The sequence below is a fragment of the Chionomys nivalis genome, chromosome 24 (genome assembly GCF_950005125.1).
Source record: "Chionomys nivalis chromosome 24, mChiNiv1.1, whole genome shotgun sequence".
NCBI classification, from domain to species: domain Eukaryota; kingdom Metazoa; phylum Chordata; class Mammalia; order Rodentia; family Cricetidae; genus Chionomys; species Chionomys nivalis.
Window position 1 is genome coordinate 17,602,069 of NC_080109.1, and position 25,346 is coordinate 17,627,414.

Below are 25,346 nucleotides of genomic sequence, written 5' to 3' on the forward strand. Positions count from 1 at the left end.
TTTTATCTTATGTGCATTCGTGTTTTGCTTGCATGCAGGTATGTGTGAGGGTGTCAGGTCCCTGGAATTGGAGTTACAGACAGTTGTGAGCCACAATATGGGTGCTGGGAATTGAACCCGGGTCCTCTGGAAGAACAGCCAGTGCTCTAAGTTGCTGAGCCATCTCTCTAGTCCCATACGTTGTTTTTTTTTTGTTTGTTTGTTTGTTTGTTTTTTGTTTTTTGTTTTTTTTATGGCACTCAGAAAAATTGTAGAGCTTTCTCTCTTTGATGAATGTCACACAAAATGGTTGCATATGTTGAGAACTCACATCACTAACAGAACTGTTAGCAATAAGTCAACAATAAACAAGGCATTTATCATCATCATTATTCCTGAAAGAAGTTTTGGAGAATAAAAGAAATGAAATTTCAAATGAGAAGTGTGCAGCCTTTGACTAATACTAAGGAGCAGAACAAACATATAATAAAACTGAATGATGAAATACAGTTTCTTCATATTATAACTTAGTTCTTCACAGCTATCAGGTAAGGGATACCACATATCACTAGCTGTAAAGACTTGAATTTATTGCTCAACAAATTCAAACACAGTCACACGATCTCTCTCTCTCTCTCTCTCTCTCTCTCTCTCTCTCTCTCTCTCTGTCTCTGTCTCTCTCTCACACACACACACACACACACACTGAGGAGGTATGCAAAGTGTGGCTCAACCAGCTGTTTAACCTATGTGTCCTTCTGAATAGAGTGCAATCTTATTGACAAATTTGTCTCTCAGAGCTCGTCAATAGGAATCAGACAAGTAAATTGCATTTCTTCACAGAAAGATCTAGAATTAAAAATCTTTGTTGTTGCTGTTTTTTTTAACTTTCATATATTTCCCTCATATACCATTTAAGTTAGTAGAGCCAGGAAAAGTGGGCTGAGAGATTTTAAAAAACACTTGGAAAATATCAGTTATCTCTTTGGTTTAGATTCTCAGCATCGAGAGATGATGTGTCAGAAAGCATTAGCTGCCTTCGCTGCAATCCTTTGAAACCAGACAATTTATACCTATGTTCATTACGGTGTATGTAATGTATGTGAAATGCAGAGAAATAATTCACTACTCAATCTCAGATACACATATGTACTTAAGAAAGAGAAGTTTTATTAGGGCAATTTCACTTTATTTTTCCATACAGCAAAGTCAACTACTGCAGTAATAATAAAATAAGCATAAAACAAATTGCAGCCCTAGACAAAATACATAATTGTAAGCAACTACAAGCAGAAAGTAAGTTGTGATTACATAATAGTAAAACCAAGCACATTGTCCTTTCGGCAGATGAAAGTGGTCAGGTTGCTGGTAAGGGCAACATCAGCAGCCAGCTGGAGTAAAGGCTGGGCAACCAAGTCATTAATCAAGTGGCCATTGTCACATTTTGCTCTTTTGAGTACTTTCGAGTTGAAAATTAAAACTGTGAAATTTGAACTTCTTTTTTCACCCGCGGAAAGAACAAAATCTACAGCAATTAAAAAACAATCACGTAACAACTACAAGTGTGCTGTTTGGTTTGCCTGTTTATGGTTTAAATTTTGTGAAAGTCAATACTTGTTTTGAAGATTTCATTTTGTGAACAATAAACCATTGAAATTGGCAGAAACCGATTTGAATAATATATGTCCTTAGCATAGTTCTTTCTCTCTTTTTGTTGAAGTTTTAAACATGCAGTAGTTTTGAAAACAATGTAAGGAATATCTGATCCATGATTTCACCTTAATGGCTGAAGTACCTGCTATTTTTGGTAATGATCTTCAGGCAGATTTGGCCCAATGGAGTTTTGTCAGTCATGAGATCTTGGAAGGATGGCAAATCTTTCCAGCTGAAAAATCCTGGCAAACTACAAGCTGTCCACAAAAAAAGCAAAGCAACGTGTCTGAAGGGTATGGAGTGCTAAGTCTGTGCCACTTTCGCAAGCAATTTTGCTCAGTCTGTCATCTCATTAGCCTTAACAAAACTCCTTGTAATTATAGACGTTTTTATTCAAAATAAGATCTTGCTATTATACAGGTTTCTCTCTTTTGACTATATACAGAAGTGCAAAAAGTCAACCTTTCTCTCTAGACTTTCCAACATGCTCAACTGCAGCATCATCAACCCTCAAGAGTTTGCACACACGCTAAAATTCTCATTACGTAAACTTTGAGTATTTGGATTATCAACAAAAAGTCCCTTGTTCTATTTATTGATTATGCAGCTTATTTATAACAAGGCCTGATATTCAGGGATTTCAAAAATATTAAACAATACTTTAACATTTGAAATGGATACAGTAGAAAATAAATTTTATTCTAATATCTAGGATCTAGATCTTCTCATAATAACTAATTACAAACAAAATAAATCATCAAAATATTACTCAATTGTCTGCCAGGATTGTTGCCATAGCAACAACTTAACTTCTTACTTAGCAATGATTATATATTTATAAGATATCCATATAAAAGATCTTTGTTCTTTTAATGAAAACTAGACAAGAACAATGACTGACATTCTTACACTGTAATATTAAATCAGTAAAATATAAATCATTTAGTTAATAATACGGATATTCATATGACACTACATGTAATTTAAAACTGAGTATGTTATGAAGGAAAAACTACTTTAATTTTTTTGTATTTTGAAAAATTCATTGGTAAAATCTAATAAAACAATAGTCTATAAATGAAATGGTATTCAATGTTAATAGAAAATGAAAATCTAATAAATGTAGGAAATGAAAAACTACATTTTAACAAGAAAAATAAGTAATATTCTATAATGTAACTAACTACAATAACATGTGAAGTCACCATTACTCTCTTAACACGATTGAAATTACATTGGTATGGGTTCCAACCCGTAATGTAATAATCTAAGGCTTTAATAGATGTACAGTACAATCAATAAATCAACACATCAGTCTTATATTAGAAAGCATCTCTCTCAAGCATAAAAACTTGCAGTAAACTTGGAAGTATGGAAAGTTCTATAACGGAACTCTCACTTCTCCCATTCCACACTAGATCTGCCAGTGACCTGGCCCCTACTCAGCGATTTTAGAATTGCTGAACAGAGCAAAAATATCCTTTACGAGCTGCAACATCCAAACCACAAAAAAGGGGAATTCCTTTGGATGAATCCATTCTTAAAAACTGAATGCACATCTATTTTTAAAATTTTTAAAAGGCTTTCTAAGGCTATAAGCAGTTAATCTGAACAAAAGAATCACATATAAAATTCACCCATGTACTTAACCCACCCAATTACTAGGTTAATTAAACATTTCCCATTTTCATATTTTGGTTTTCATGCATCTGATGACAGTGCTGTTCTCTTTGTTTAGAGTCACTATTTTGAACGTGACTGTGATGAAGCATTGAAGCAAACGTGAAACCATTTCTGCAAAGCATTTATAGTCTTTTGACTTTTGACAGAGGCTATAAATAGAAGCAAAATAATTTCCTCAAACATTTTTTGTTATTGTGTCTCAGAAATGGCATATCCCTTTTGAATAACATGTTATATAGTAGAGTATGCATAAATATTACACTACAATGCATTAAAATAATTTTATATATCTATTATATATATCTCCAGTATGTGAAAGTTTATCTGTACTGAGTTTGTGTTGTGCCGTCTATTGTTACTGTAGAGTTAAATTGGCCATTTCTGAGACAGCTTTGGTTTCAAAAACAAAAAAAGAAAAGAAGAATGGTGCCCTTTGATTGATTAGTACTAGCAAATAAGCAACAAAATGTGGCTCTGAAAATAATAACACTGAAGAAATAATACTCTAATTTGATGTACAGTCTATGGCACTTCATGAGAATCCTTAACAACATGGTACTTAAAGCCATGATGTGCTTTAAAATATACACAGTTGTGGTTTTGCTTGGCACATTCATCTCTGTCAGATCCCTCCCTCACCACGTCTTACAATCTATTACAGTAAAAATATTACTCTTAAACAAAAGACTGTGCATGCGCGCTCTCAGCTCTAATGGCAACTTTAAATACAAGGTGCACCTTTGTTACTTGTAAACCTTGAAAGAAATAAACTCATTTTTTAAAAAATTATATCTTGGTCTACAGACGTACCAATACATAATAGAATCATGGTTACACCATAGTCTGTCTTTTCAAGATGGCATGAATATATAGGAAACTAATTATGTATGCATATTTTAATGCATAACTCTGTGCTACAAAAGAAAGACAATGTTGTTCTTTTAGATAGGAATATCACCTCAGCACAAATACCAATTGAATGTACAAAGTGTGTAGGCAACAGTGTGCAGCAAGTTCCCATGTTGTCTTTTCTTCTGGTTAACATGCAATATGTGGATGTCTTGTGGCTGAGGGATTTGTGTGTGTGTTGCTTGACGGTATATACAATATGGCTAATGACGTTGTCCTTACTCTAACCAAGCACACTGTCCTTTCCTCTTTGATGATCTACAATCGAAAAAAGAGATAGTCTTTGTTAAAACACATTAATTGTTGAAAACATTTCAGTATATAGTTAATATACATCACACATACACACAAACACACACATACATACATACACAAACACACAGACACCATGTTGACAACTTCTTCTAAACTTATCATGAACAAAGTAATGTCCTGACTCCACGCCTCTGAGCAACTACGAAGGAACTGCACTTTATTTCCCACCCATTCTTCCATTTTTAGATAGGGTCTCACTGAGTATAATGCCGAGCCTGGAGCTCATTATAATAGACCAGCCTTGAGCATATAGAAACTCACACATTTTTTCGAGTGCCCAGTGCTGGTATTGAAGGTGTGTACCACCATACCTGGACAGAACTGCTTTGAGAGAGCTTACAAAATGGAGAAAAATCAACTTAAATAACTGTTGACTGCAACGCATCTTTTGCAGGCTCCTCAAAGTCTCAGTTCATTTCTTCCTTAAATGGATCTCATACTCTGCCCACCGTTCTTGCTAGTCTGGGATCTACCTGTGTCTGGCTCTTGGTGTGGATTCTTCTTGCCTGGTTTTCTAAGCACCATGAAGTCCTGACCCTATCCCTTCAGCCAGGTCCTTACTCTCCCCTCCATACAAGACCTTCACTGTCCAAATGCCTTCTCTGACTATTGAGAAGAGGAGCCCTGGACCTCTGCCTCACAGGACACTCGTTCAAAGACCTCTTGTGTTAGCACACAGTTCTGAAATCATTTACATCATTGATGGGGTAACTTACAGAAAAGCAGTACAAAACCTCACTTGCCAATATGTCTGCGACCAAATAAATGCAGGAAAGCAACAAAAGAACCTTCTGCTGACCAGACTGAGTTTTAAATGGTTCTTTGTAAATGTACAAATATAAGTACCTGTCATGCTTCTGTGTACATGATCTAATTTAAGTTGTATATGCTGAATAAACATGTACTTTAGTAAGGAAAAATAGCAAATTTTCCAAGTATTGAAAACAATGTCACAGAAAGCAAACACAAGATGTCAAACCCTTGTGAGGAACAATAACATATTCAGAATTCTGTATCACTAAGCTAGCTGTCTTGAACTACTATTTAACTGATAAAAATATCTGTACATGTATGTATATATATATGTGTGTGTCTATATACATATATGTATATAAAGTTATTTGACTTAGATTCATTGTTCCCTACTGTTCCTGTACTCAGTGATAGATGATACAGGTGGGTATGTATTATCATATAGGAATGAGTGAAATAATAGTTAAAATAAAATTAATGACTTATACGCAGTCACCAAATGACTGCCTATGAGCCAAATCTAGTTCACTGTCTAATTTGAAGAGGTCTTTTTTTTTTGTTTTTTGTTTTTTTTTTTATTTTCAAAACAGGGTTTCTCTGTAGCTTTTTTTGGTTCCTGTCCTGGAACTAGCTCTTGTAGACCAGGCTGGCCTCGAACTCACAGAGATCCGCCTGCCTCTGCCTCCCGAGTGCTGGGATTAAAGGCGTGCGCCACCACTGCCCGCCGGCTTTTGAAGAGTTTTCTTGAGGTACGGTCCACATCTACTTATTTCTGCATTCTCTACGTGTTTTCACACTACAGTGGGTGAGTTGCAGCAGAAGCTGCATGCTCCATACAGAAAAGAATAACTGGTCTGTAGGCCTAGCAGAAAATTGCATCAAATGCTAACTCATGTTTTTGTCTTCTAAGGGCCTTTCCCATATTTTATTCATGCTTGTACTTATTTGCAATATCAATTAAAATACCCCTAAATATTTATCCTTTGCATTTTAAGTATTAACATATTCCAACCACAAACACTAAATGATTATACTGCATAATAAACTTACCATTTTGTGACGACAACTCTACATCTGGGTAACATACTTGTGGCTAGTCAGATGTTCGGCAGATATTATGGGTATCTAGCAAATAAAAAATTATTTAATGAATGATCCATGCAAGCAAGCCAACCACCGAGAGATGAAAACATCTTAATATTAAATTTATACAAAACAGTGAGATTCAGACCTCATTGGGTCAACATGATATAAAGTTAATATAAATGCAAATGCCAGAGAAGCACCTCACTGCTTGTAATCTTCGCATTAAGTACTACTCTAAGGATGTTACCAGTACTTGGAAAGTAAGAGAAGTATAGCTACCAAAAATTCATGCAGAGCAGTTATTAAAAGAAGCCCTTTTTGTTGGCCTACACACACACGCACACACACACACCCTTGTGGTTTCAAATACTTAGCAATGATACTGAAATCAAGAATAAAATAATGTCTTGCCTAAGTTTGTGCAACCAAATTTCTAACATTTTCATTCAGATCAAAGTGTTTAACTTTTGACCCTAATTAAATATACCAGGTGTGAATTATAAAAACGTGGTTCAAAAAATAAGTGGGAAAGAGAATAGGTTTGTTCATGAGCTGACTTTGGAACCTCAGCTACACATGCCATTGCATTTTAAATAGGCAGGGACTCAGAGAACTTCGGAGAAAATACAATGAGAAACCAACACAGAGGTTACTTTTTTCTATACGAAATCAAACATGTGACTTGATTCTTCTTCAACCCCCAATTAAAGGTTGATAATGTGGGCAAGGCAACCACACAGGTTGAGTGTAGCAGAGGCCTGAAAACACTGGTTCTAACACTTATTTGTTTCCTGGCTGTGTGAACCTGAGCAAAGCAACTAACTGGTGACTATTTCAACTTACTCTATACAATGACATTAAGTCTACTTCAGAGAGTTAGTTGGGGTAACAATGGTCTCACATACATGAAGGCTTTTGTTGTTTTAATTTTAAATATCGTAGACTATGTCAATCTTCTAAAACCTATAATTCACAGTCTGGAGTATCTATTACTATGTTCCTTTTATTTTTTATTTCTTAGCTGACATTTTACACAATTTTACAGCATTGGCAAATGGCACGAAAATGTGCTCCAAGCATAATGAAGCTCCTCATACCATTGTTCCTGCTGCTGCAGGGCAGGATGTTGCACCCAACAGTGTAGAAGCATCAAGGATGGGGCTGTCGAAACATACCAAGGACCTTCAACACCACTCGATGCAGATGAAGGGCCAGCTATAAACTTCTGCATGCATGCAGGCTGCATTTTGTGGCATCAGCTATTCCCAGCATTGCTAATGTACTGTAGGCATATACATATGAATGTATATGTAGATATAATATATGTGTGTATATATATATCCATTCCCTTTCCTTTGGTTGTAGAATAGTAATAGTATGAAGACCCAGGGAATTATGCATGAAATGGTCACAGCACAATGCAAAAAGTAAAGTGTCCCCTACAACCCAAGTGGCCAAGGGCATTTTGAATTTGCTTTGCTATAGTTGTGCTTACACCAGCAATTCTATAGTCGTATATGGAATATGCAGGAGATTCCAGCATCTCTGATGTAAACCATAAATGGACCGCACTGCATCTACTGAGATTTCGGTCAAACTATCATGCCACATATGCTCAATCTAGCATTCTTGTAAATGAGTCTTCTGTGTTAGTATAAATCCAAGGGTATTTTGATAAGTCTGAAAAACTAATGATTCTTAGCCAAGAATTATTTAAGGCTTGTCTGAAACTTGAAATTAAATCCTTTTGGCATTATGATCTTGAAAGGTTTTAACGACTATATTAATAGCTCAAAGTTCATCAACGGAAGATGATATATTGAAAAAACAAAAGAAAAAACAAAATAAAAAGAAAGCGGATGCTCCTCATAGCAGTAACTCTTGGTTCTTAGTTTGTCTGCCTGCTCCAAGGACACTATGCTAGATCCCATCTGACAAGGTTCTTTTCAGTCTCACCAGGCTCCATCTAACTTCTGCCAGTGAAACAGGCATAACCCGGTTTAGTGGCTTTTATGCACCACCATCCCTACTAAACTGTGCTTTCATAACTTATTTATCACTCGTGATTTCTTTTTCTTCCTCCCTAAATGTCCCATATTTATGCAGGTTAACTGTGGAAGCGAGAGAGCACTTAATTTCCTTTTCCATTTAAAGCAGCTAGAATCAAGGCTGAGAGACGCTGCATAAAAGCAATTCATTTTAATAAGCAATCTGCTTATCAAAATTAAACTATAAAAATTATATATCAAAACTCTATTTACAAGAGTGGTCATTTGTGGCATAGGAATACATTAAAATATTTTCCCTTTTTTAAATTAAGAATTTAGGAATGAGCTGAGAAAGTATATACCAGACGCTTTAATATTAACCTCGTAATTGCTCCCATATTGGGTGGCCAAAATACTTAAGACAATTGGTTGAGAAAAATGAGAATTGCTTGTGTAAATATCAGTTTAGTAGCTTCAGAAACAGAGCTGCGACACTTTGGAGCATTTATAAATGGCATAAAAGCAATCAGCTGCTTGTCATAGAGAGAATGTGTAGGCCAACAAGAGGTATCTTTGAACCCCATGCTCATGACAGCACCCTCTACAGCTCACACACACACACGACTCCCACTGAGCACAATGGGAGATCCATGTGCGTTAAGGCTGCTGGACTTGGCCCTATTAAGAGTTGGTTTTTAAGAAACAAAGCTGTAAATTAGCAAACCTGGTTGGCTGTGGCTGTTGCAGCGAAGGGAACACTTGTGGCAGATGTTGTTGCTGCGGACACAGTGGCTGGCGTAGCACCGTGCACCATGGGAACTTTCGGAGGGAAAATCATATAAGCAAACATACAGAAGAGTGTAGCAATATGGAGACCATGGCAACATGGAGGAGATCATTGGGCAATGGTATTTATCATAGCAAGAAGCCATGTGACAGGACATCATCACCAGCGAGTGACATGCAATCACAGCGCAAAGCAGGACAACATTCCAAGGAGAGAAGGGGAGGGAGGGATGAAAGAGAAAAAAAAAGAGGGGAGGGGGGGAAAAAGCTTGTTACCATTAAATCAAGAAAATTGATACAAACAGGCTTAATTTGCTAAGTTAAAAAACAAGAATTTTATATAGTGTTCAAAGACATTAAAATATAAATAAAATACAGGTATTTACTTTGTATTACAGTTATCCATTTGAATAAAAGTTCTTTTTTTATTATTTACTATTATAAAAATATACAGTCATTACTTTTATGAGAGACTTGTTTTTATATACCAGAACTCATAGTCCAATCAAAATCCACTAATAATTAAGTGATTAAGGAAACTTGTGTGGAAAGAAAACATTTATGTGTGTGTGGGGGCATGTCAATTAAATAGAAATCGGCATTTAATTGACAGGTGTTAGTAAAAAGGAAATGGACTTGCCCAATAGATAAACGTTAAACTTAGCAGTGGATTTTGAGGGGCTGTGAGATGCAATATAGGTTTAAGATAATCAAGAAACAAAGCTGGCACCTACCAACACTTGTAGCGGGTGACATGCACAATATTGAGCCTGCCCATCATGCATTGCAACAGGAAGGTGGATTTGAAAAGGGAAAAGAATTAAAACATCCCATCACACGTGTAATTAGGAAATTCATTTGAACAAAGAAGAAAACTTGTTATTACGGGAACAGTGGCATGTAACTGTCAGCACAATCAAACCATACAGTAGCAACAGTGGTCAGTTAGAACTAGCCCCGGGTGAGGAGTAAGAGCCAATTTCACTGTGTGCTGGTATACTTGCTTTCTCTGAACTGCTGCTTCTAAATAGAGCACTTTCAAGAAAATTTAAACCTATTTAATTCATTTAGAAGAAATTCTGTAATGTTTTGTTTTAATCCAGCTGCCAGCTCTTTGCTACTTCCAAATCTGACACATGCATTTTTTTAAGACTAAACACTCCTAAACACTCTGAGTAATTAGAAATAGTGTTCATTATTAAAATGCTAAATACGCCAATGCACGAAACTGACTGGACAATGTCATGAAGCGGAAACTAATTGAAACTTCTGGGCTTTGCTTCTCTGTTCACTGTGGCAGCAACCATACAGACACAACGAGGATGTGACCACCCAGACAGAAACTTTATTCAGAGGGATAGCAAGCAATAAATAAACGGTATGCAAAAAGGGAAAACTCTTCACTTCTTTAGTGTAGAATTTAAAGGAAGAACAAGCATTTTGGGGGAGCATAATTTCTTTGGAATCTCAAACCAGTTTCCCTGTAGGCATCTGGCAAAAGAGAGGGACTTCCGCTTAGACCTTAAAGCTTCTTAGAGTTGCCAAAGTTTACAAAATCTCACAGGCAAGAATTTGCTAATTAGACTTCAGTGAAAAACCCGAGTGCGAGATAATGAGGATGCCCACGTCACCTGCAGAGCCTTAAGCCCTGATGTGCACAGAGGTGTGACTGTAAGAACTAAATATAATGCCCCATTCATAGTTCCTACTGCCTCCTGACATTGAATTGAAATTCTATCTATAGAAATTGAATATTGAAACTCTATCTATATTTACCAAGTATAGGCAACAGTCACATATGGAGAACTACTGTTCTTTCTACAAGACTATTTTCGACTCCTTAAGGTTTAAAATCTAAAATGGTTTTACATTTCTATCTAAATCTCTGAATCTTGGCACATCCTGTTTAACTACTAGTGGCATCTGGGATGAACATTTGTTAGAAAAATATCTGCCAACTGAGTCTTGTCAGAAATGGTTTTACACAACAAACTGCCATTGAGAAACATAACTGAAATGAAGATTACTCAACTGGCATTGCTGTTACATTTGCAATACATCCGTGACCGCAATTAGACCAGGGTTAAAGCGAGTAAGGGATCTAGGGAAGCAACTAATAGTCTCTAGGGAGGCATTATTTAAGACATTTGAATAGCTTTGTAACTTGCTACTACTACTGTGTAAAGACTTGTGAAGGGCAACAAGAACAACAAAACAGACCAATAACAAAGAATGTATTTAAAGACAACAGAGCAAGCAAGACTTAGTACTGGGTCAAGACTTTGTGAAGGTACTACCTTAGAGGCAGGAGGATTGGGAAAGAAAATGGACAAAGGTAAACAAAGGAGTATGTAGGCTACTTAAGGGACGTGAAAACCGGTTTAAAATATTATCCACGTTACAGGTCTTAAATTTAGTATTATGCTACAGTTTGCCTACAGTAGTTCATGCATAATTGAGCCTGCAGGCACCGGAAGTGAGCTGACCTCATACACCTCTCTAAAGCATTTAGCTTTTAAATAATTGAAGTTTTCTTTGGGTTATCATCCTCATTATCAATGTAACCAATGCACACAGCTTCAAGAGGGATTCATAGCAAATAAACACAAGGCAGCGATGAAGATACTAGCTGGGGTGCAGTAACTCACAAGTATGAAGACAGTGCTGTAGGACCCTCTTACCATAACCAAAAACCAGTTTTGAAATGACCATAGTAAACATCTTAACTTCCAATTGGTTGATTTACTCAAAGCGATGCACAAAGAGTCAATTTAAATTTTCCCTCATTTTTCAGCATAAGGCAGAATTTAAGCGAATGTATTTGTCAATTCCCAATTTCCCCTACAAAGAAGTTTGCACAGCAGAATGGTGTGGCTCTGAGCAATGTGTCAGTGTAATCACATTATTTTTTAAGTTAAAATGTTAACTATCTGTGTGGATATAAAGATCGGGATGACAATTTGTAAGTGAAATACAGGTGTAGTCATAAAGACATCAAGGAGAAAGAAATAAAAAGAAGAGAGACAATGTTAAAACCGGAGATCTGACTGGAATTTCTATATTTACTTATTTAAGTTTATAGTAAGGAGTACAAAGGTAATTTGTAGTATTCTAAAATTAAAGAATATTATTTATTAAAAACTTGCAGTCAATTAAATTGTCAAATTTGATATTCAAGTATGTAATAGCTTCCTTATTTTTCATTATTTATAAGTCTTTTTAGCATAAATAAAACTATAAATATTTATACTTAAATTGATTATAATAAAAGCGGCAGACTAGAGATTTTTGTGGCATCTATTCTATAAAAATGGTCTCATCTTCCTGCCTCCCTGGAACAAACATCTACACCACCATCTAAGAGAGTTTCCTGACCATTTCTTTATATCAGGTATAGCTCAATATGAGCCAACATAAAAATTGTGTTAATGAGTCTAGCTCTTAAAAAGCTGTTCACTAATATTGCTTGAGAGAAATATGCTAGGAGAAAAAAGTGATAGGTGCTTCTGTGGAAGCAAAAACATAATGGAAAACTCAAGAGGGATGACACAGAAATCTTTGGAGCCATGAACTGTTAGCCCATGGCACAGTCTTTCCTTAATGTTGACATACTCTTAAGGCAGGTCTACTGAACTCAGGAGCTCAGTCAAGGATTTTTATTGTTTAGGTTGGCATAGGACCCCTGGAGAAGACGTCTTCCCAAGGACTTCTAATGAGGTAATGCTTACAGTGAGAGGCAGGGACTGAATGGGAACAGAACACTTGAGAATCTGGGCTGTAGAGGGTAGGGGACAGAGGGAGGAAGATGCCAGCGGAGGGCCTCAAAGTTCTCTTGGGATTCAGTAAAATTAAAACGGCCCTAGATTTACATTCTAAGCTAAAAAATAAAATCAAAAACAATGAAAAATATTATTTCTAACATATCAAAGGGTTGGTTGAAATTCATTTTGTTATATAAATGGGTCTTACATTATACCTGGTCTTTGTAATTATTCTGCTTAGTTTTGAAGAGTAAAAGTAAAATAAAAATTTTTAATGTGTAGTTAAAATTCAAACAAATAAACAATACTGAACTTAATCCAATATTTATATATACTAGTAGAGGGTGTGAAGCAGGTGTGGAGTTTAGTGCTTGGTAAAGCTGGTTCTGTTTCCTGAAATTCTTTTTAAGGTAACTATATAGCTAACACACAGCTATTGAGAAATTCCCCTGAGAGCCATGTAACATGGTGATAAATTGCTGGACTTCACTAGGCCTCATATTACTCACTGGCAACATAGAAAATTCAAGTCAGACTTTGGGTCTGAGAAAAAAGGAGAAAATAGGTCTGTAGTGTTTGGCAAGCACAGCAAGGAGTCATTACTCAACCAAGGGTGGCTGTTTGGAACGAAACGTGTAAAATAAATAGGAGGGCTGTGGGGCTGGAAAGCATGTGCCCTAACTATTTCTGGATACTGCATTTCCCCCTGCAGTCAGGAGTTTGGAATCTCTAGTGTAAATACTAGCATGCCGTGTGGCATATAATCAATAGGTGTTGACTGAATAGAAGGCAAGATGGACGCAGAGAAAGGGAGGTCGGAGAGCTAAAGAGAGGATGATAACTGGATAGACAGACACGTGGGTGGATATAATCGTGAACGGTGGATTAGGTGTATGGACGCTAGTAAGTTCAGGTCTGTTCTTAAATAAGTGTGTAAGTGTCTTCGCTAGCTGACTAGCCCGACACTAATCCCTGATCCTTTGCCAACAAACTAGTTCCTATGTATGTAGTCGATTGTTCTATGGACTTAGCAAACTGTGCTTCACTGCAATTTGAATGAAACAGACTTACACATATCTACAGTTACTGAGAAGCAACAAAACCACGGGGCTCTAAAAATCCCAGCTGTGAAAATGATAGTGTATCTTCTTAATTATTATGCTGTGATTAGGAGACTGCTTCGCTTATATGTAATTCTATTTTATATGCATAACCTAGACTTTGGGAAATAAGACTATTTTCTCCCAAGATAGTACACATGTGATTGTATATGAATCTATGGTAAGATCAACTTTCTTTAGTTCTAGCAAGATTTCAGAAAGTAAAATTGCTAGTATTTTTGATTTTGTGTGTAAATACACAAATGTCCCCAAATTGGAATAAAGCCACTGTCCATAGCAATCTGTGCTGTATTTGTCTATGCAGCTTTGTCTGGTCAGCCCTAAGAAGCAGAGAACCAACCAACCCCATTCACAAACACAACATGATGGACATTGGCCATCAGGAGGCCTTGGTACCACCTACTAGGCAATCTAAACAGTAACTAGTCCCCTTAGGAAGTCCCTGTGTGGCTTTTGGGGTACAGGTTTATTTTCCCCGTAAAAATTCTTTATTTTCTACCTTTATGACTAAGGGGTTTGGCAGAAATAAAGATATCATAGGGTCATTTTTCATGTACATGCTGATATATATGTAAAATAATGGAAGTATTTTTATTTTTAAGTCATGATGGCAGCACTTATCTCTGGTTATATGGCTAAGGAATAACTCAACCTGGCTGTATGCCCTTCAGATCAGGTTGCAAATATTCTTTTATATGCCTGCAATAATAGTTTCACATAATGGTATAATGGTAAATATAATATCAAGATATCAGAATATCTCTGATATAAAAATTCATATAAAATGCAAGTATATCTTTAAAATTTCAACCTATTTCAAGCACATTTTAAATTACTAATATATCTTTCAAAAGTAGTGGGTACCTGTTTGTGAGGCATGGATACAATTACTGTCCCCTAACTTGAGTCTGCAAAGTTTAGTTTAGTGTATAAACAGACCACAGAGCTGGTAAAGGGTCAAACTGTCAGAGTCACACTGTACTCCACACACAACTGATGGCCACACTGATTTAGAGGAGGATAAAAGGTTTGAATACTAGTAAGAAATTAATACAAAAACCCACGGATAAGACGGACTATTTCAAGTTCGCTTACATAACACATGGAAGAAGATAATTTATTTTATTTTTAAATTTCAAATAGGGAAACTATGATTTTAAGGGTAACATTTTATTCAATAGAAAAAATGACAGAAATATAATTTTAATTTGTTTAAGTATTCTAATAATCCCTTCAAATGTGGCCTAGGGAATCTGGTTATATAAAAGTGAGCGACTGTTCATTGAAAACAGTAAAACCTAGAAGCACAGAAACTTAACCAAAAAGCAAGACAATGAATTACTGGAAGCCTCCAAACAACGCTATATTAAAAAACTGAGAGATATTGTGTGCTTTAGTGTAAAAAATTCCCTAAGATCAATGAATATGTTATAGATGAAGGTCATTTAATTTTTATCCTAATCTGGCTGGACAAAGTCCCACTTGAACAATGCTATCTCAAGAGTATAGCTACCATTTTATCCTGGAACATTTTAATGAAACAGTTGAGCTAGCTTATTTATTCCATGTGTGGATGGCCAGTTTTCCAAATGAATTGGACAAAAAGTTTGGTTTCTCAGTAACATCTAATATGAGCAGAATGTATTAATTTGCTAATAGGTGTAAAAGAAAATCACCCCACTCTTTATTATCACAGGAACATGATACTCTAAATGCTGTCACCATAGCACAAGGTGGTAGAGCCATGATGTACATACCTAGCTATTAATTTACTAATTTTTTAATAAACTATTTTATCAAAAGTAGCATATATATATATATATATATATATATATATATATCCAAAGTGTTCTCAAAATAAAACCATGTATAAGAAAAAGAGATTACTGACACTCTTGGTTAATTAATTTTAAAATATGAGGTGTATAAAAAGTGAAGCAATGTACAAAATGAAAGAATTAAGGATGTTGAAATAGTAAATTTCTAACCAACTTAGTGAGTTATTAGTGTTTTTAACCCTTAAATCTCTATGAATGAGAGTATGTGTATGTGAGCAAGCTGAAAGGGAGCTGAAACCAGAGATGCATGACTAAGCACTAAAGAGGAAGACCATGGGATGACTAAGCAGTAAATACAAACACCAAGGGAAGTTGGACTTTAATTTCAGCATTGGAACAAGAGTAATTTTAGCAATGCATAATTAATACGAAGAGCACATCTTAAGAGCTCTAGGATGAATACATTTTAACTGTCTCAGTCCATTTTGCAAACTAAAGGTTGAAAATGTCAAAATTGAGTCATTTCATAAAACTGTGGTGTCTTGAAGGCAAAGGGGTCTTACAGCAGGAGAGCATCATAACACAGCTTGACAAACATACAACAGTGTTGAGGAAAGAGAAAAAAAGAGAACATTTCAATTCCAAATATCATAAACACCCACAAATATATAAACATCTCTGTCTCAGTAAGCTTAAGGCCAGTTTCAAAGGAAAACCATTATGAAAACTGAGTGTTTCCCCAGCTGGCTACCTTACCTTACACCCTCTCTATGACTTAACGGCTAACCTGGGCTGCAGGGATTAACCTGCTCTAACAGAAGAACCCTGAGCATGTCATCAGAGATGCATTCCATAGTCAATCCAAGCCCTTACCTGGTGGGAGGAAGGCGGTATGCTGCTGTAACTGCATGTTGGCTAGGGCCTGTTGGTATTGGAAAATACCAGTGTTAAAGACTGCGGTGGCACCGTTGGTTTTTTCAAGAGCAGGCCTCTTTGGCAATGGGGGAAGTACAGCTTGAGGAATTCCCTGTTTAGTGAATGAGTATAAAAACAAATACCAGTAAAAAGAGAAAAAGAAAAAAAAAAAAAAGAAAAATCAGTTGTAGGCTAAAACTGTTAGGGAGCACGAGCAAGCAAGCAGCAGAGCATTTAACTACCCAGGGAAAAATCCAGTCGACAAAACCAATTAAGGAAATTAAGCAAGATAAAAGCTTTAAAGGAAGCATTATTTCGTCCACAACGAAAGCCCACTAGTAACGAGAGCAGATGTTATCATGAGTAAGGTGTTTTATGTCCCATAATGCTTCAGGCTTTCCGTGAGAAGCCGTTGATTTGGGGAAGAAGGAAAGCTGCAGTGCGAGCTCCATGAGGATCGAGGAGTGGAAGCACTGTGAGAGGGTCACCACACAGCGACTGGCGGGGACACAACCTCCCGCCAGCTCTGCCCACCCCAGTCCGCTGACTCATGCAAATGTCCCAGAGCATGCAAACTCTCCTCAAATACTGCACTCTACAGGTTAAAAAGTAAGAATTCTACCACTAAAGCCATGCTAACCACACAGGTACAGAAATAAATATACAGTGAAAACCACACTTTACTGTCCTCCGAGTATTTCATTAGAAAGCTTTACAATGTAGTTAAACTGAATGTGGGCTGCTGGGATTCCAGTCTTTCATTGTACCATAGCCGTCTATGTACACATTTTAGGTCTTTCTGCTCATTTTTCAGGAAACCACACTCAGTTTTTCATTGCACTTTACCATTTTAAACAGGAAAAGGATTATATATATATATATATTTTAAAATTGGTTAAAAACAAAAACAAAACAAAACAAAAAAAAAAACTAAAAAACAAAAAACCTTGTATCTACAATAAAGCTACATGCCAAGCTAAAAGGTGAAAGGTCATAGTACCAGGTCAAAGGTTGCCTCGAGGGGTCGCTTCAGTGATTTGACAGCCGACTGAGTCTTAATTAGCAGGCAGCGAGCACATGATGGCAATGGGCCAGTGGGGTTCAAGCGCATTAACATAAACAGCAAGCAGAGGTGCATCATGGGGGCAGCAGTGCATTTTGGGTAGGTGAGAAAAAACAAATAAAAAAACAAATCATCGGAATGCCATATACAACGAATAACAAGACTAAGCATGCACAATAGAGGCACTATTGAGTTGTTATTGGAGGATAATTCCTCTTTGTAGTTAATTACAAACAATACTCTAAAGAAAAAAAAGGGAGTGAAAGAAAGAGAAAAGGAGAGAGTCTGCCTTCTGTATTTTTGCTCAAGTATCCATAAACAAACACAGAAAAGACCTCTCTCATTTTATGGTGTAGTGACAATGATTTTTATGACTATTTTAAAAAGCTACATATTTATATGTAAGAAAGGACAACATTAAAATAGCTAAGCCAAGAAATGGACCCTTTAAACTCCGCTACTAGGTCATACTGAAGTTTATCTTAAGAAAAAACATTTAGTATCTATTCTAAATGACCCGATTTTTAACTCCTTGAGTAGCGCAGTTTCTTTTTCCTTCATGTATAATGGCTTAGTCAAGACCTGGCTCTTGAACAATCATGTTTATGCCACAGTAGGCCTTCACACTATCTAGATGGCAGGCTATGCAAAATGTTGCAGCTAATTTAAAAACAATTTTGTCGAAGTGATTCTCCTAAATAGTTCCAGATTATGTTATTAAAAGCAATATAAATGTAAAGAAGAGCTCTGATGTGCAAAAGAACACACCCAAGGAGAACAACGGCTGGTCGATGATGTACAGAGACTGGAGATGGCAGTGTTGTTATGTCAAAGAGGAGACAAGTGGCTCTTTATAAAGCAGGAATGTCAGAAACCCTACAGCAAGAATAAGACAGATCCTTAGGGGTTAGGCCAAGAGGAGGAACAATCTGAACCATCTGAGGAGTTACCCTCACTTCTGTGAAGGGCAGCTTCTTTATGTATTGTGTGGGATACCTGAACAAACATATCTTCAGCAAAACATAACAAAGAGGTTAATAGATGAAGAGCTTGTAGTAGACAAATTGCTCAATATCGTTCTGACTGCAGATGAGGAGGGCACTGCTATCTCTACTCACCATGGCAGCTGCAGTGGCTGCAGCCTGTGCTGCTGCAGCCTGGTTGACCTGGTATTGGGCAGCCTTGATCTTGGCTTGCAGGTGTGCAGGAGGGTGAAAGTATTTGCACTTTTCCCGAGAGCATCTCCCTTTGATGTAATCCATGCAGACGGTGACTGTGTTGTCATTGGTGTCAATCATTGTGCTGTCAGCAGGATGAGCAAACCGACAATCATTTTCTCCTCGGTTGCAGTTGCCTCGCTGGTACTCTCGACACACCTATGAGGTCATGAAATGAATGGGATCCAGTCAATGTGAGCAAGCAGGTCCCTTCTGAAGATGATTTTTCAACGATCCAAACTGGGGGCCAAGGGTGTATATGGAGGGGGAAAGGTAAACTGGAGCAATGCAGCAGCATGATTCGGCAGTGCTTAGTATGCAAATACGGAATCTTTCCCGTGAAATGTCCTTGAGAAAGGAAACACGTTCATGATGAATGGAAAGCATGAGCTATCTATTCCAGCACAGTGTTGCTGTACTTATTCACTACCAAGGGGAAAATGTGGACTTTAGAGTGAAGAAAGCCAACAGATACCACTTTCACCAGGTGAGCACATGAATATTAAGAAAGAATGAGACACAGGAACACCATTCTATTAATGTGACTCCCCTACCCTCCCCCCCAAAAAAAAGCCATATCACACATGGTGTTTGTATCGTTGCCGATTGGTAAATACTAGAAACACTGAATGGGAAGTATTTTGTAAAAAATAACTAAACATGCTTTCAAAGTGTCAAGGTTGTTAAAATAAGAAAGATTAAGAAGCTGTCGTGGACTGGACATCATGGAGCCAGAGCAAGGATGCTGGCAGGACAGTTGCTTATGTCTGACACAGCCAATGAGAGCTACCCCACCTGACAACTTGAGCTTGATCCCTGGAACCGTCAGGGTAGAAGGAGAGAACTGCCCCCTGAAAACTGCCCTTTGATCTTCACACACACAGTGTGGCATGCAAGTGAGCAGACATTTATATGAATAAATAAATAAAAGCAACACAAATTTAAATGAAATCAGATTCAGGTATACAGGTCACTTAATTCAAAGTAAACCAAAGTTAAATTATGAGGTTTATAAGTGGTACTGGAGTTGTTTAAAATGTTAAAATATTTAGCTTAGTGAATGTCAGGCAGCAAGAATTTGGGTAAACAGACATTAGCTCTAAGTGAAAACACAAAACACTCTAACTTGAGGGCATTTCTACCAAATGTTTCCAGAAGTCACTTCTGAGCACTAAAGATGCACTCAACACCAGTATGAGCGGAGGGAGGAAGATTCACTTGTGTTACTGCCTACTTGGTTTATGGCTGTTAACTTCAGTGTGGGGATCCTGGGGAAGAGGTAAAATAGATTATTTCTCATCCGCTTGCTCTTTGAGTCTTATTGAAGTTTCCAAAAGTCTCCCTTTGGGAGTTTGATCTTTTGACCAGTAGAGGGCCATCTAAAACACCGAACGGCTTGACTTTATTATGTGCCCTAGCTTCAAACCTCGGTATTTTTTTTTTTTTTTTAAACAATGTACACTTCAAAGACAGTTTTCATACTTCGAGCATGCCCCTCCCCCAACTGGGCAAATGCAGACACTGAACACTCTGTTTTGTAGTTAAACAGGACTGAGATGCTGGGACTTTAAAGGGACTCATAAAAACGACTGCATTTAAACCAGTCCCTATTATGTTAACATCCTATTAGGATGGAAAGCGGCTCATACTAAGAACCTGGGTTTGGCTACATATTAAGAAGCATGCTGTAAATGACTACCGGGAAACTCCCAGCTAGTAAAGATGTGTGTTCTACAGCACAGCAATGGCCTAGCACCACTTACCTTCTTACATTATTTGATTTTCAAGCATATTGAGTAACTAAGGATACAGATGATTTAGGAAGTTACGAGAGGCTGTTTGAGTTCTATATTCACCTTCTTGAACAGAACAAAGGAAACTCAAGTGTAACCACGAGTTTACAATTTAGAAAGCAAATGTGGCCAAGCTGTGTTTCAGGGCACTCCCCTTCTCTAGTGGACTACAAGAGGAAGTGTTGAGGCCTTCAGAGCACAGGTTCCTGGAGCCTGTCAAAAACTACAAGCTTATCACTGAAGCCAGGAAAAGAGATACTCTGAAAAAAAAAATTACAATGTAGTGAGTGAGCCTACCCGTAGAATACATATTGTGTTTTATGTTTATAACGTCATGTTATGAAGAACAAAGGTCACTTTTGTGCTTAAGCAATTCATCCAAGAGGAAGCTTAGATTGGCCCATATGTGCTCTCTCCAGCCAGTTCTCAATAATTTCCTCTTTCCCAAGTCTGCCTAGGTGAGAACTGAAGGTAAAGACCTAACACTCTGTTTCCCGGTTGCCACATTGGCAGGAAGGTCAGTTCCCTTTGTGCACATAATCTTTCTATAGGTCAAAGACTGCACTATAATTTTACACTTCATTTTTTTGTGTGTGTGAAATGCAAGCAGGGAGAGTTGTACAAATCCTTAATCAGAGGTGATGACTAGGCATCAGCAGAGTTTTACAGTCAATTTTAAAGTTTTGAAAATGAAGGGTTGTTTTTTGCTGCATTTTGGACTTACACATGTTTTTCCAGTGTTTTGTTCTGACCAGGATTGGGACAGGACGTGGAAGAACACAAACTGCTACCCTCACGTTAGTTTGCAGTTCAGGGCAACAGTGAAGGAGAAATCTTGTGAGAGTTGGGCTGCTGAGAGACGGTGGGGAAGGTTTGGCAGATAGACGGACTCTTGAATGCTGGGCACTGAACGAGGACAACTTTCAAAGACATTTCCTCCTAACAGTCACCACCAGTAAAATGGGGTCTTGCGATAACTGCTGAATATGGGTTTGGTTTGTTCCTTTTTCTGAAAATTAGAGAAAACTTCTGACTAGGTTTATCAACTTATTAAAACAAAACTTTGAGATGTAGTTTACCTTGGTAAAATAAGTTGACAAAATTGGCAACAGATTTAATCTCATATTCCAAAACAGGATGAGAACTTATAAAATTTAACAGAAAATTAGCAGTAGAGAAGACAAAATTAAATAAAAAATATCCGAGCAATATTCTCACTCCATTTCCCTTCTGTGTAATTTCCTGTTCACATACATTTTATATGAGTATGATCACAGTTATACCTTGGTACCTTTTTCAGAAAACAAAGCCATAACAGCATCAACATTTTCATCTTCCTATGTGAGGTCCAAAGTCATCATTTCTGATTGCACATCAGATATTAAATAGTGCACAGACTATGGGTGACTCTTAAGTGAATATATAGATTATTTCCATCATTTTCATATTACAAACGATTTTGCAAAGGAAATACAACAATAGGCATTTTGGCTAATTTCCTAATTTTCTAACATGAATATGTAGAAACAAAATTTGTTGGTAAAAAAATTGGGGGTATTGGTAAATGTTTCTCAAACCTAAATTAAAATGATGAGATATACTAAGCCATACACAAAAAAGGATTCAATCAAAACTGAACACTGAGTTTCTTACTCTGTGAATATCAAAGCAGAGCTGATATCAGAGGCCAGGTTGGTCTACACAGTGTAACAAAAAACGGATAACACAAGAAAAGCAGCACTTCAACTGCAATACTCACCAAAACCATTATATATCCTATTTCTAACAAAACTTCTGTAGGATAATTATAAACCTAAAATAGTCAATAGGAAAAAATAGCCAGAAAAAATATCCAACGAAATGTCTTAATAAGTCTTTGAACTCTGCAGCCCCCGAGGTGTGCTTGGTTACTACTGTATGGTAGGAGCTACTTACTGTCACTGTGTCTAAAGTCCTTCAGTATACTGCGAGCAATGCTCACTGCAACTTAGCAGTCTGTATAAAAATACGAGCACTGGAAGTACATCTTCAGTTCAGAGTCACGAATAATAACACTTGAAGGGGTGCAAAGTTGGGAGTTATATAACAATATTCTGAAGGCTAGTCAGTTGTCTGATGAGTGAAAAAAATTCCTGAATCCCACTACCAGACCAGCAAGTCTACATGGATGAGACTGCCAGATTTAAACTACCACCCCCAGTGATCCTAGTCTCTGTTAAGTTGGCAAATAAATTGCACCATGTCTAATAGCACAACCAAGACAACACGTTTTCTAATTGGAATGGTCAAAACCTAAACGTGTCCCCCCAAAACAGTCAACAAATATTTAAACTTTTCCTCAAAGTTGTAATGACTAATCACCTATTATGGATAACACCTCTGTGAGGGAATGTGTTTTTCTGTGACTAGTTAAATTCATAGCAGGTTGGTGAGCTGACATTTACTTAAGGGTAGAAGTTACATGAGCAGTACAAGTCTTATGAGGGTCCTTTCTTGGTAACAGACAGTAAGTAAAGGCTTCACAGGTATCCAAAACACACCTTTAACTTGAAGGACACCTGGTATAGTTCTCCACTGAAATGGTAGCATATATGAATCCGTGGATCCATTTTGCAGCCTGAAAGCTTACTATGATTCTTTAGACTAAATCAATGATTTCCATTATTATCAATGCTTTGTAATGAAGAACACACATGACCTTAAGTCTTAGCCATTTCTAATACCTGCACAAACTGTAATAATTTTTAACAGGCTGGAGAGATGGCTCAGTGGTTAAGAGCATTGCCTGCTCTTCCAAAGGTCCTGAGTTCAATTCCTGGCAACCACATGGTGGCTCACAACCATCTGTAATGAGGTCTGCTGCCCTCTTCTGGCCTACATACAGACAGAATATTGTATACATAATAAATATTTAAAAAAAATACTCTTTAAGCATTAAAATGATGCTGGGAATTACAGAAAGGATCCCAAGGCCACAAAGCAGAATTTTAGGAGCATATTTTTAGTGACTAACAAACTGGCCTCACTTTAAGAGAAAACTACAATCTGAGTTTATAGTACAGAACATATAATCTTTGTAAAAATATCCAGCAAAGAATGGATAAGCATATTGATACAAATGCTACCTATCTGTGATGTGTACATAACACATACACACATACTTAAAAATAAATGTTTTAATACCTCTTTTGGTTGCTGTTGAGAGACAAGAATAATTTAAATGTGCTATGACATTAAAAATAAAATAAACCAGTGCAAATCTCAAATTTTACATATAAGCAACATGAAGTCAATGTGACAAACCAAACTTAAGTAGCTAACTACCCTACAAGCAGTGATCACCGGGTTCCTATTTTCCACCTTAAGACCTCTGTATCCAGTCTGGTCAACACTGGTACTTCTAAGTGATTTATATACAAACCAGAAGCATTTGAAGTCTCTTTATTGTGTGCCAATTATAGACAAGGAGGAAAAGATGTAGCAAAAGAACTAAGCCAAGATCCTAACTGTTTTAGACCAATTTTACCTCAGAAGAAAATAAAAATCCAAAATATTTTATTGTAGAACACGACTTTAATCTCTAAGTAATCACCGGTGTCAACTGTGAGAAAAGAGTTGTGGGCACTGCTTCCATGTCTTTCTCCCTCCAATGCTCCAGCTCTGGAGGTGCTGGGGGTTGGGGGAGCCCTGAATCACTGCAGAGCAGAGGTGCATGCATATCTCCAGTGCAGGCCCTGTGACTGTGACAATAACTCAGACGCTGGCAACAGAAGGGACGGCATACTCACTGCTATCAGGGACGCCCATATGCTGGAGGAGAGATTGTTCTAGCAGTAGCAAAGGCAAACGACAAAACACAAGCAGCTCTTCATGGGAAAGAAAACTAAATCACAAAAGACAACTACAGAAAAACTACCTAAAAATTTAAGGGAAAAATATAGAGTTTGAAAATGTAGCTGAAGGCCGGGCGTTGGTGGCGCACGCCTTTAATTCCAGCACTCAGGAGGCAGAGGCAGGTGGATCTCTGTGAGTTCGAGGCCAGCCTGGTCTACAAAGGGAGTTCCAGGACAGGTTCCAAAGCTACAGAGAAACCCTGTCTCGAAAAAACCAAAAAAAAAAACCAAAAAAAAAAAAAAAAAAACCGAAAATGTAGCTGAGTTTTTTTAAGTCCATTCTTTCAGTGTTTTGAATATTATTACATATTAATAATTAATATACTCACATTCCTCTCAGAGCTCCATTAGTCAATAACAATCATGCATTAAGAATCCTGGGTTTAGCCGGGCGGTGGTGGCGCACGCCTTTAATCCCAGCACTTGGGAGGCAGAGGCAGGTGAATCTCTGTGAGTTCGAGACCAGCCTGGTCTACAAGAGCTAGTTCCAGGACAGGCTCCAAAGCCACAGAGAAACCCTGTCTCGAAAAACCAAAAAAAAAAAAAAAAAAAAAAAAAAAAAAGAATCCTGGGTTTGCTTTACAAAGACCAGGGGAATAAAGCTGATCCAAATGCTGTTCTATTGCACTTGCAGACAGCATCAATAAGAGAAC

At 37.2% G+C, this 25,346-nt stretch overlaps 1 protein-coding gene across 22 annotated transcripts in view; it reads right to left on the reverse strand.

Moving 5' to 3' along the window:
* Window positions 1–1,127: 1,127 nt before the first annotated feature.
* Mbnl1 (muscleblind like splicing regulator 1) overlaps window positions 1,128–25,346 on the reverse strand; it is a 170,242-nt gene continuing 146,023 nt past the window's right edge. For 10 of the 22 annotated variants that reach the window (XM_057757047.1, XM_057757030.1, XM_057757048.1 and 7 more), the window contains 7 exons: window positions 18,909–19,166; window positions 17,728–17,781; window positions 16,686–16,839; window positions 9,887–9,922; window positions 9,091–9,185; window positions 6,343–6,417; window positions 1,128–4,482 (listed from right to left, as the gene is read on the reverse strand). In XM_057757047.1, coding sequence (XP_057613030.1) covers window positions 6,361–6,417; window positions 9,091–9,185; window positions 9,887–9,922; window positions 16,686–16,839; window positions 17,728–17,781; window positions 18,909–19,166 — 654 coding nt within the window. In that variant the 3' untranslated portion in view covers window positions 1,128–4,482; window positions 6,343–6,360. Of the gene's footprint in view, window positions 4,483–6,342; window positions 6,418–7,514; window positions 7,661–9,090; window positions 9,186–9,886; window positions 9,923–15,910; window positions 16,399–16,685; window positions 16,840–17,727; window positions 17,782–18,908; window positions 19,167–25,346 lie in introns of those variants that run through there. The other 12 variants (XM_057757039.1, XM_057757045.1, XM_057757034.1 and 9 more) reach the window with 8 other exon arrangements.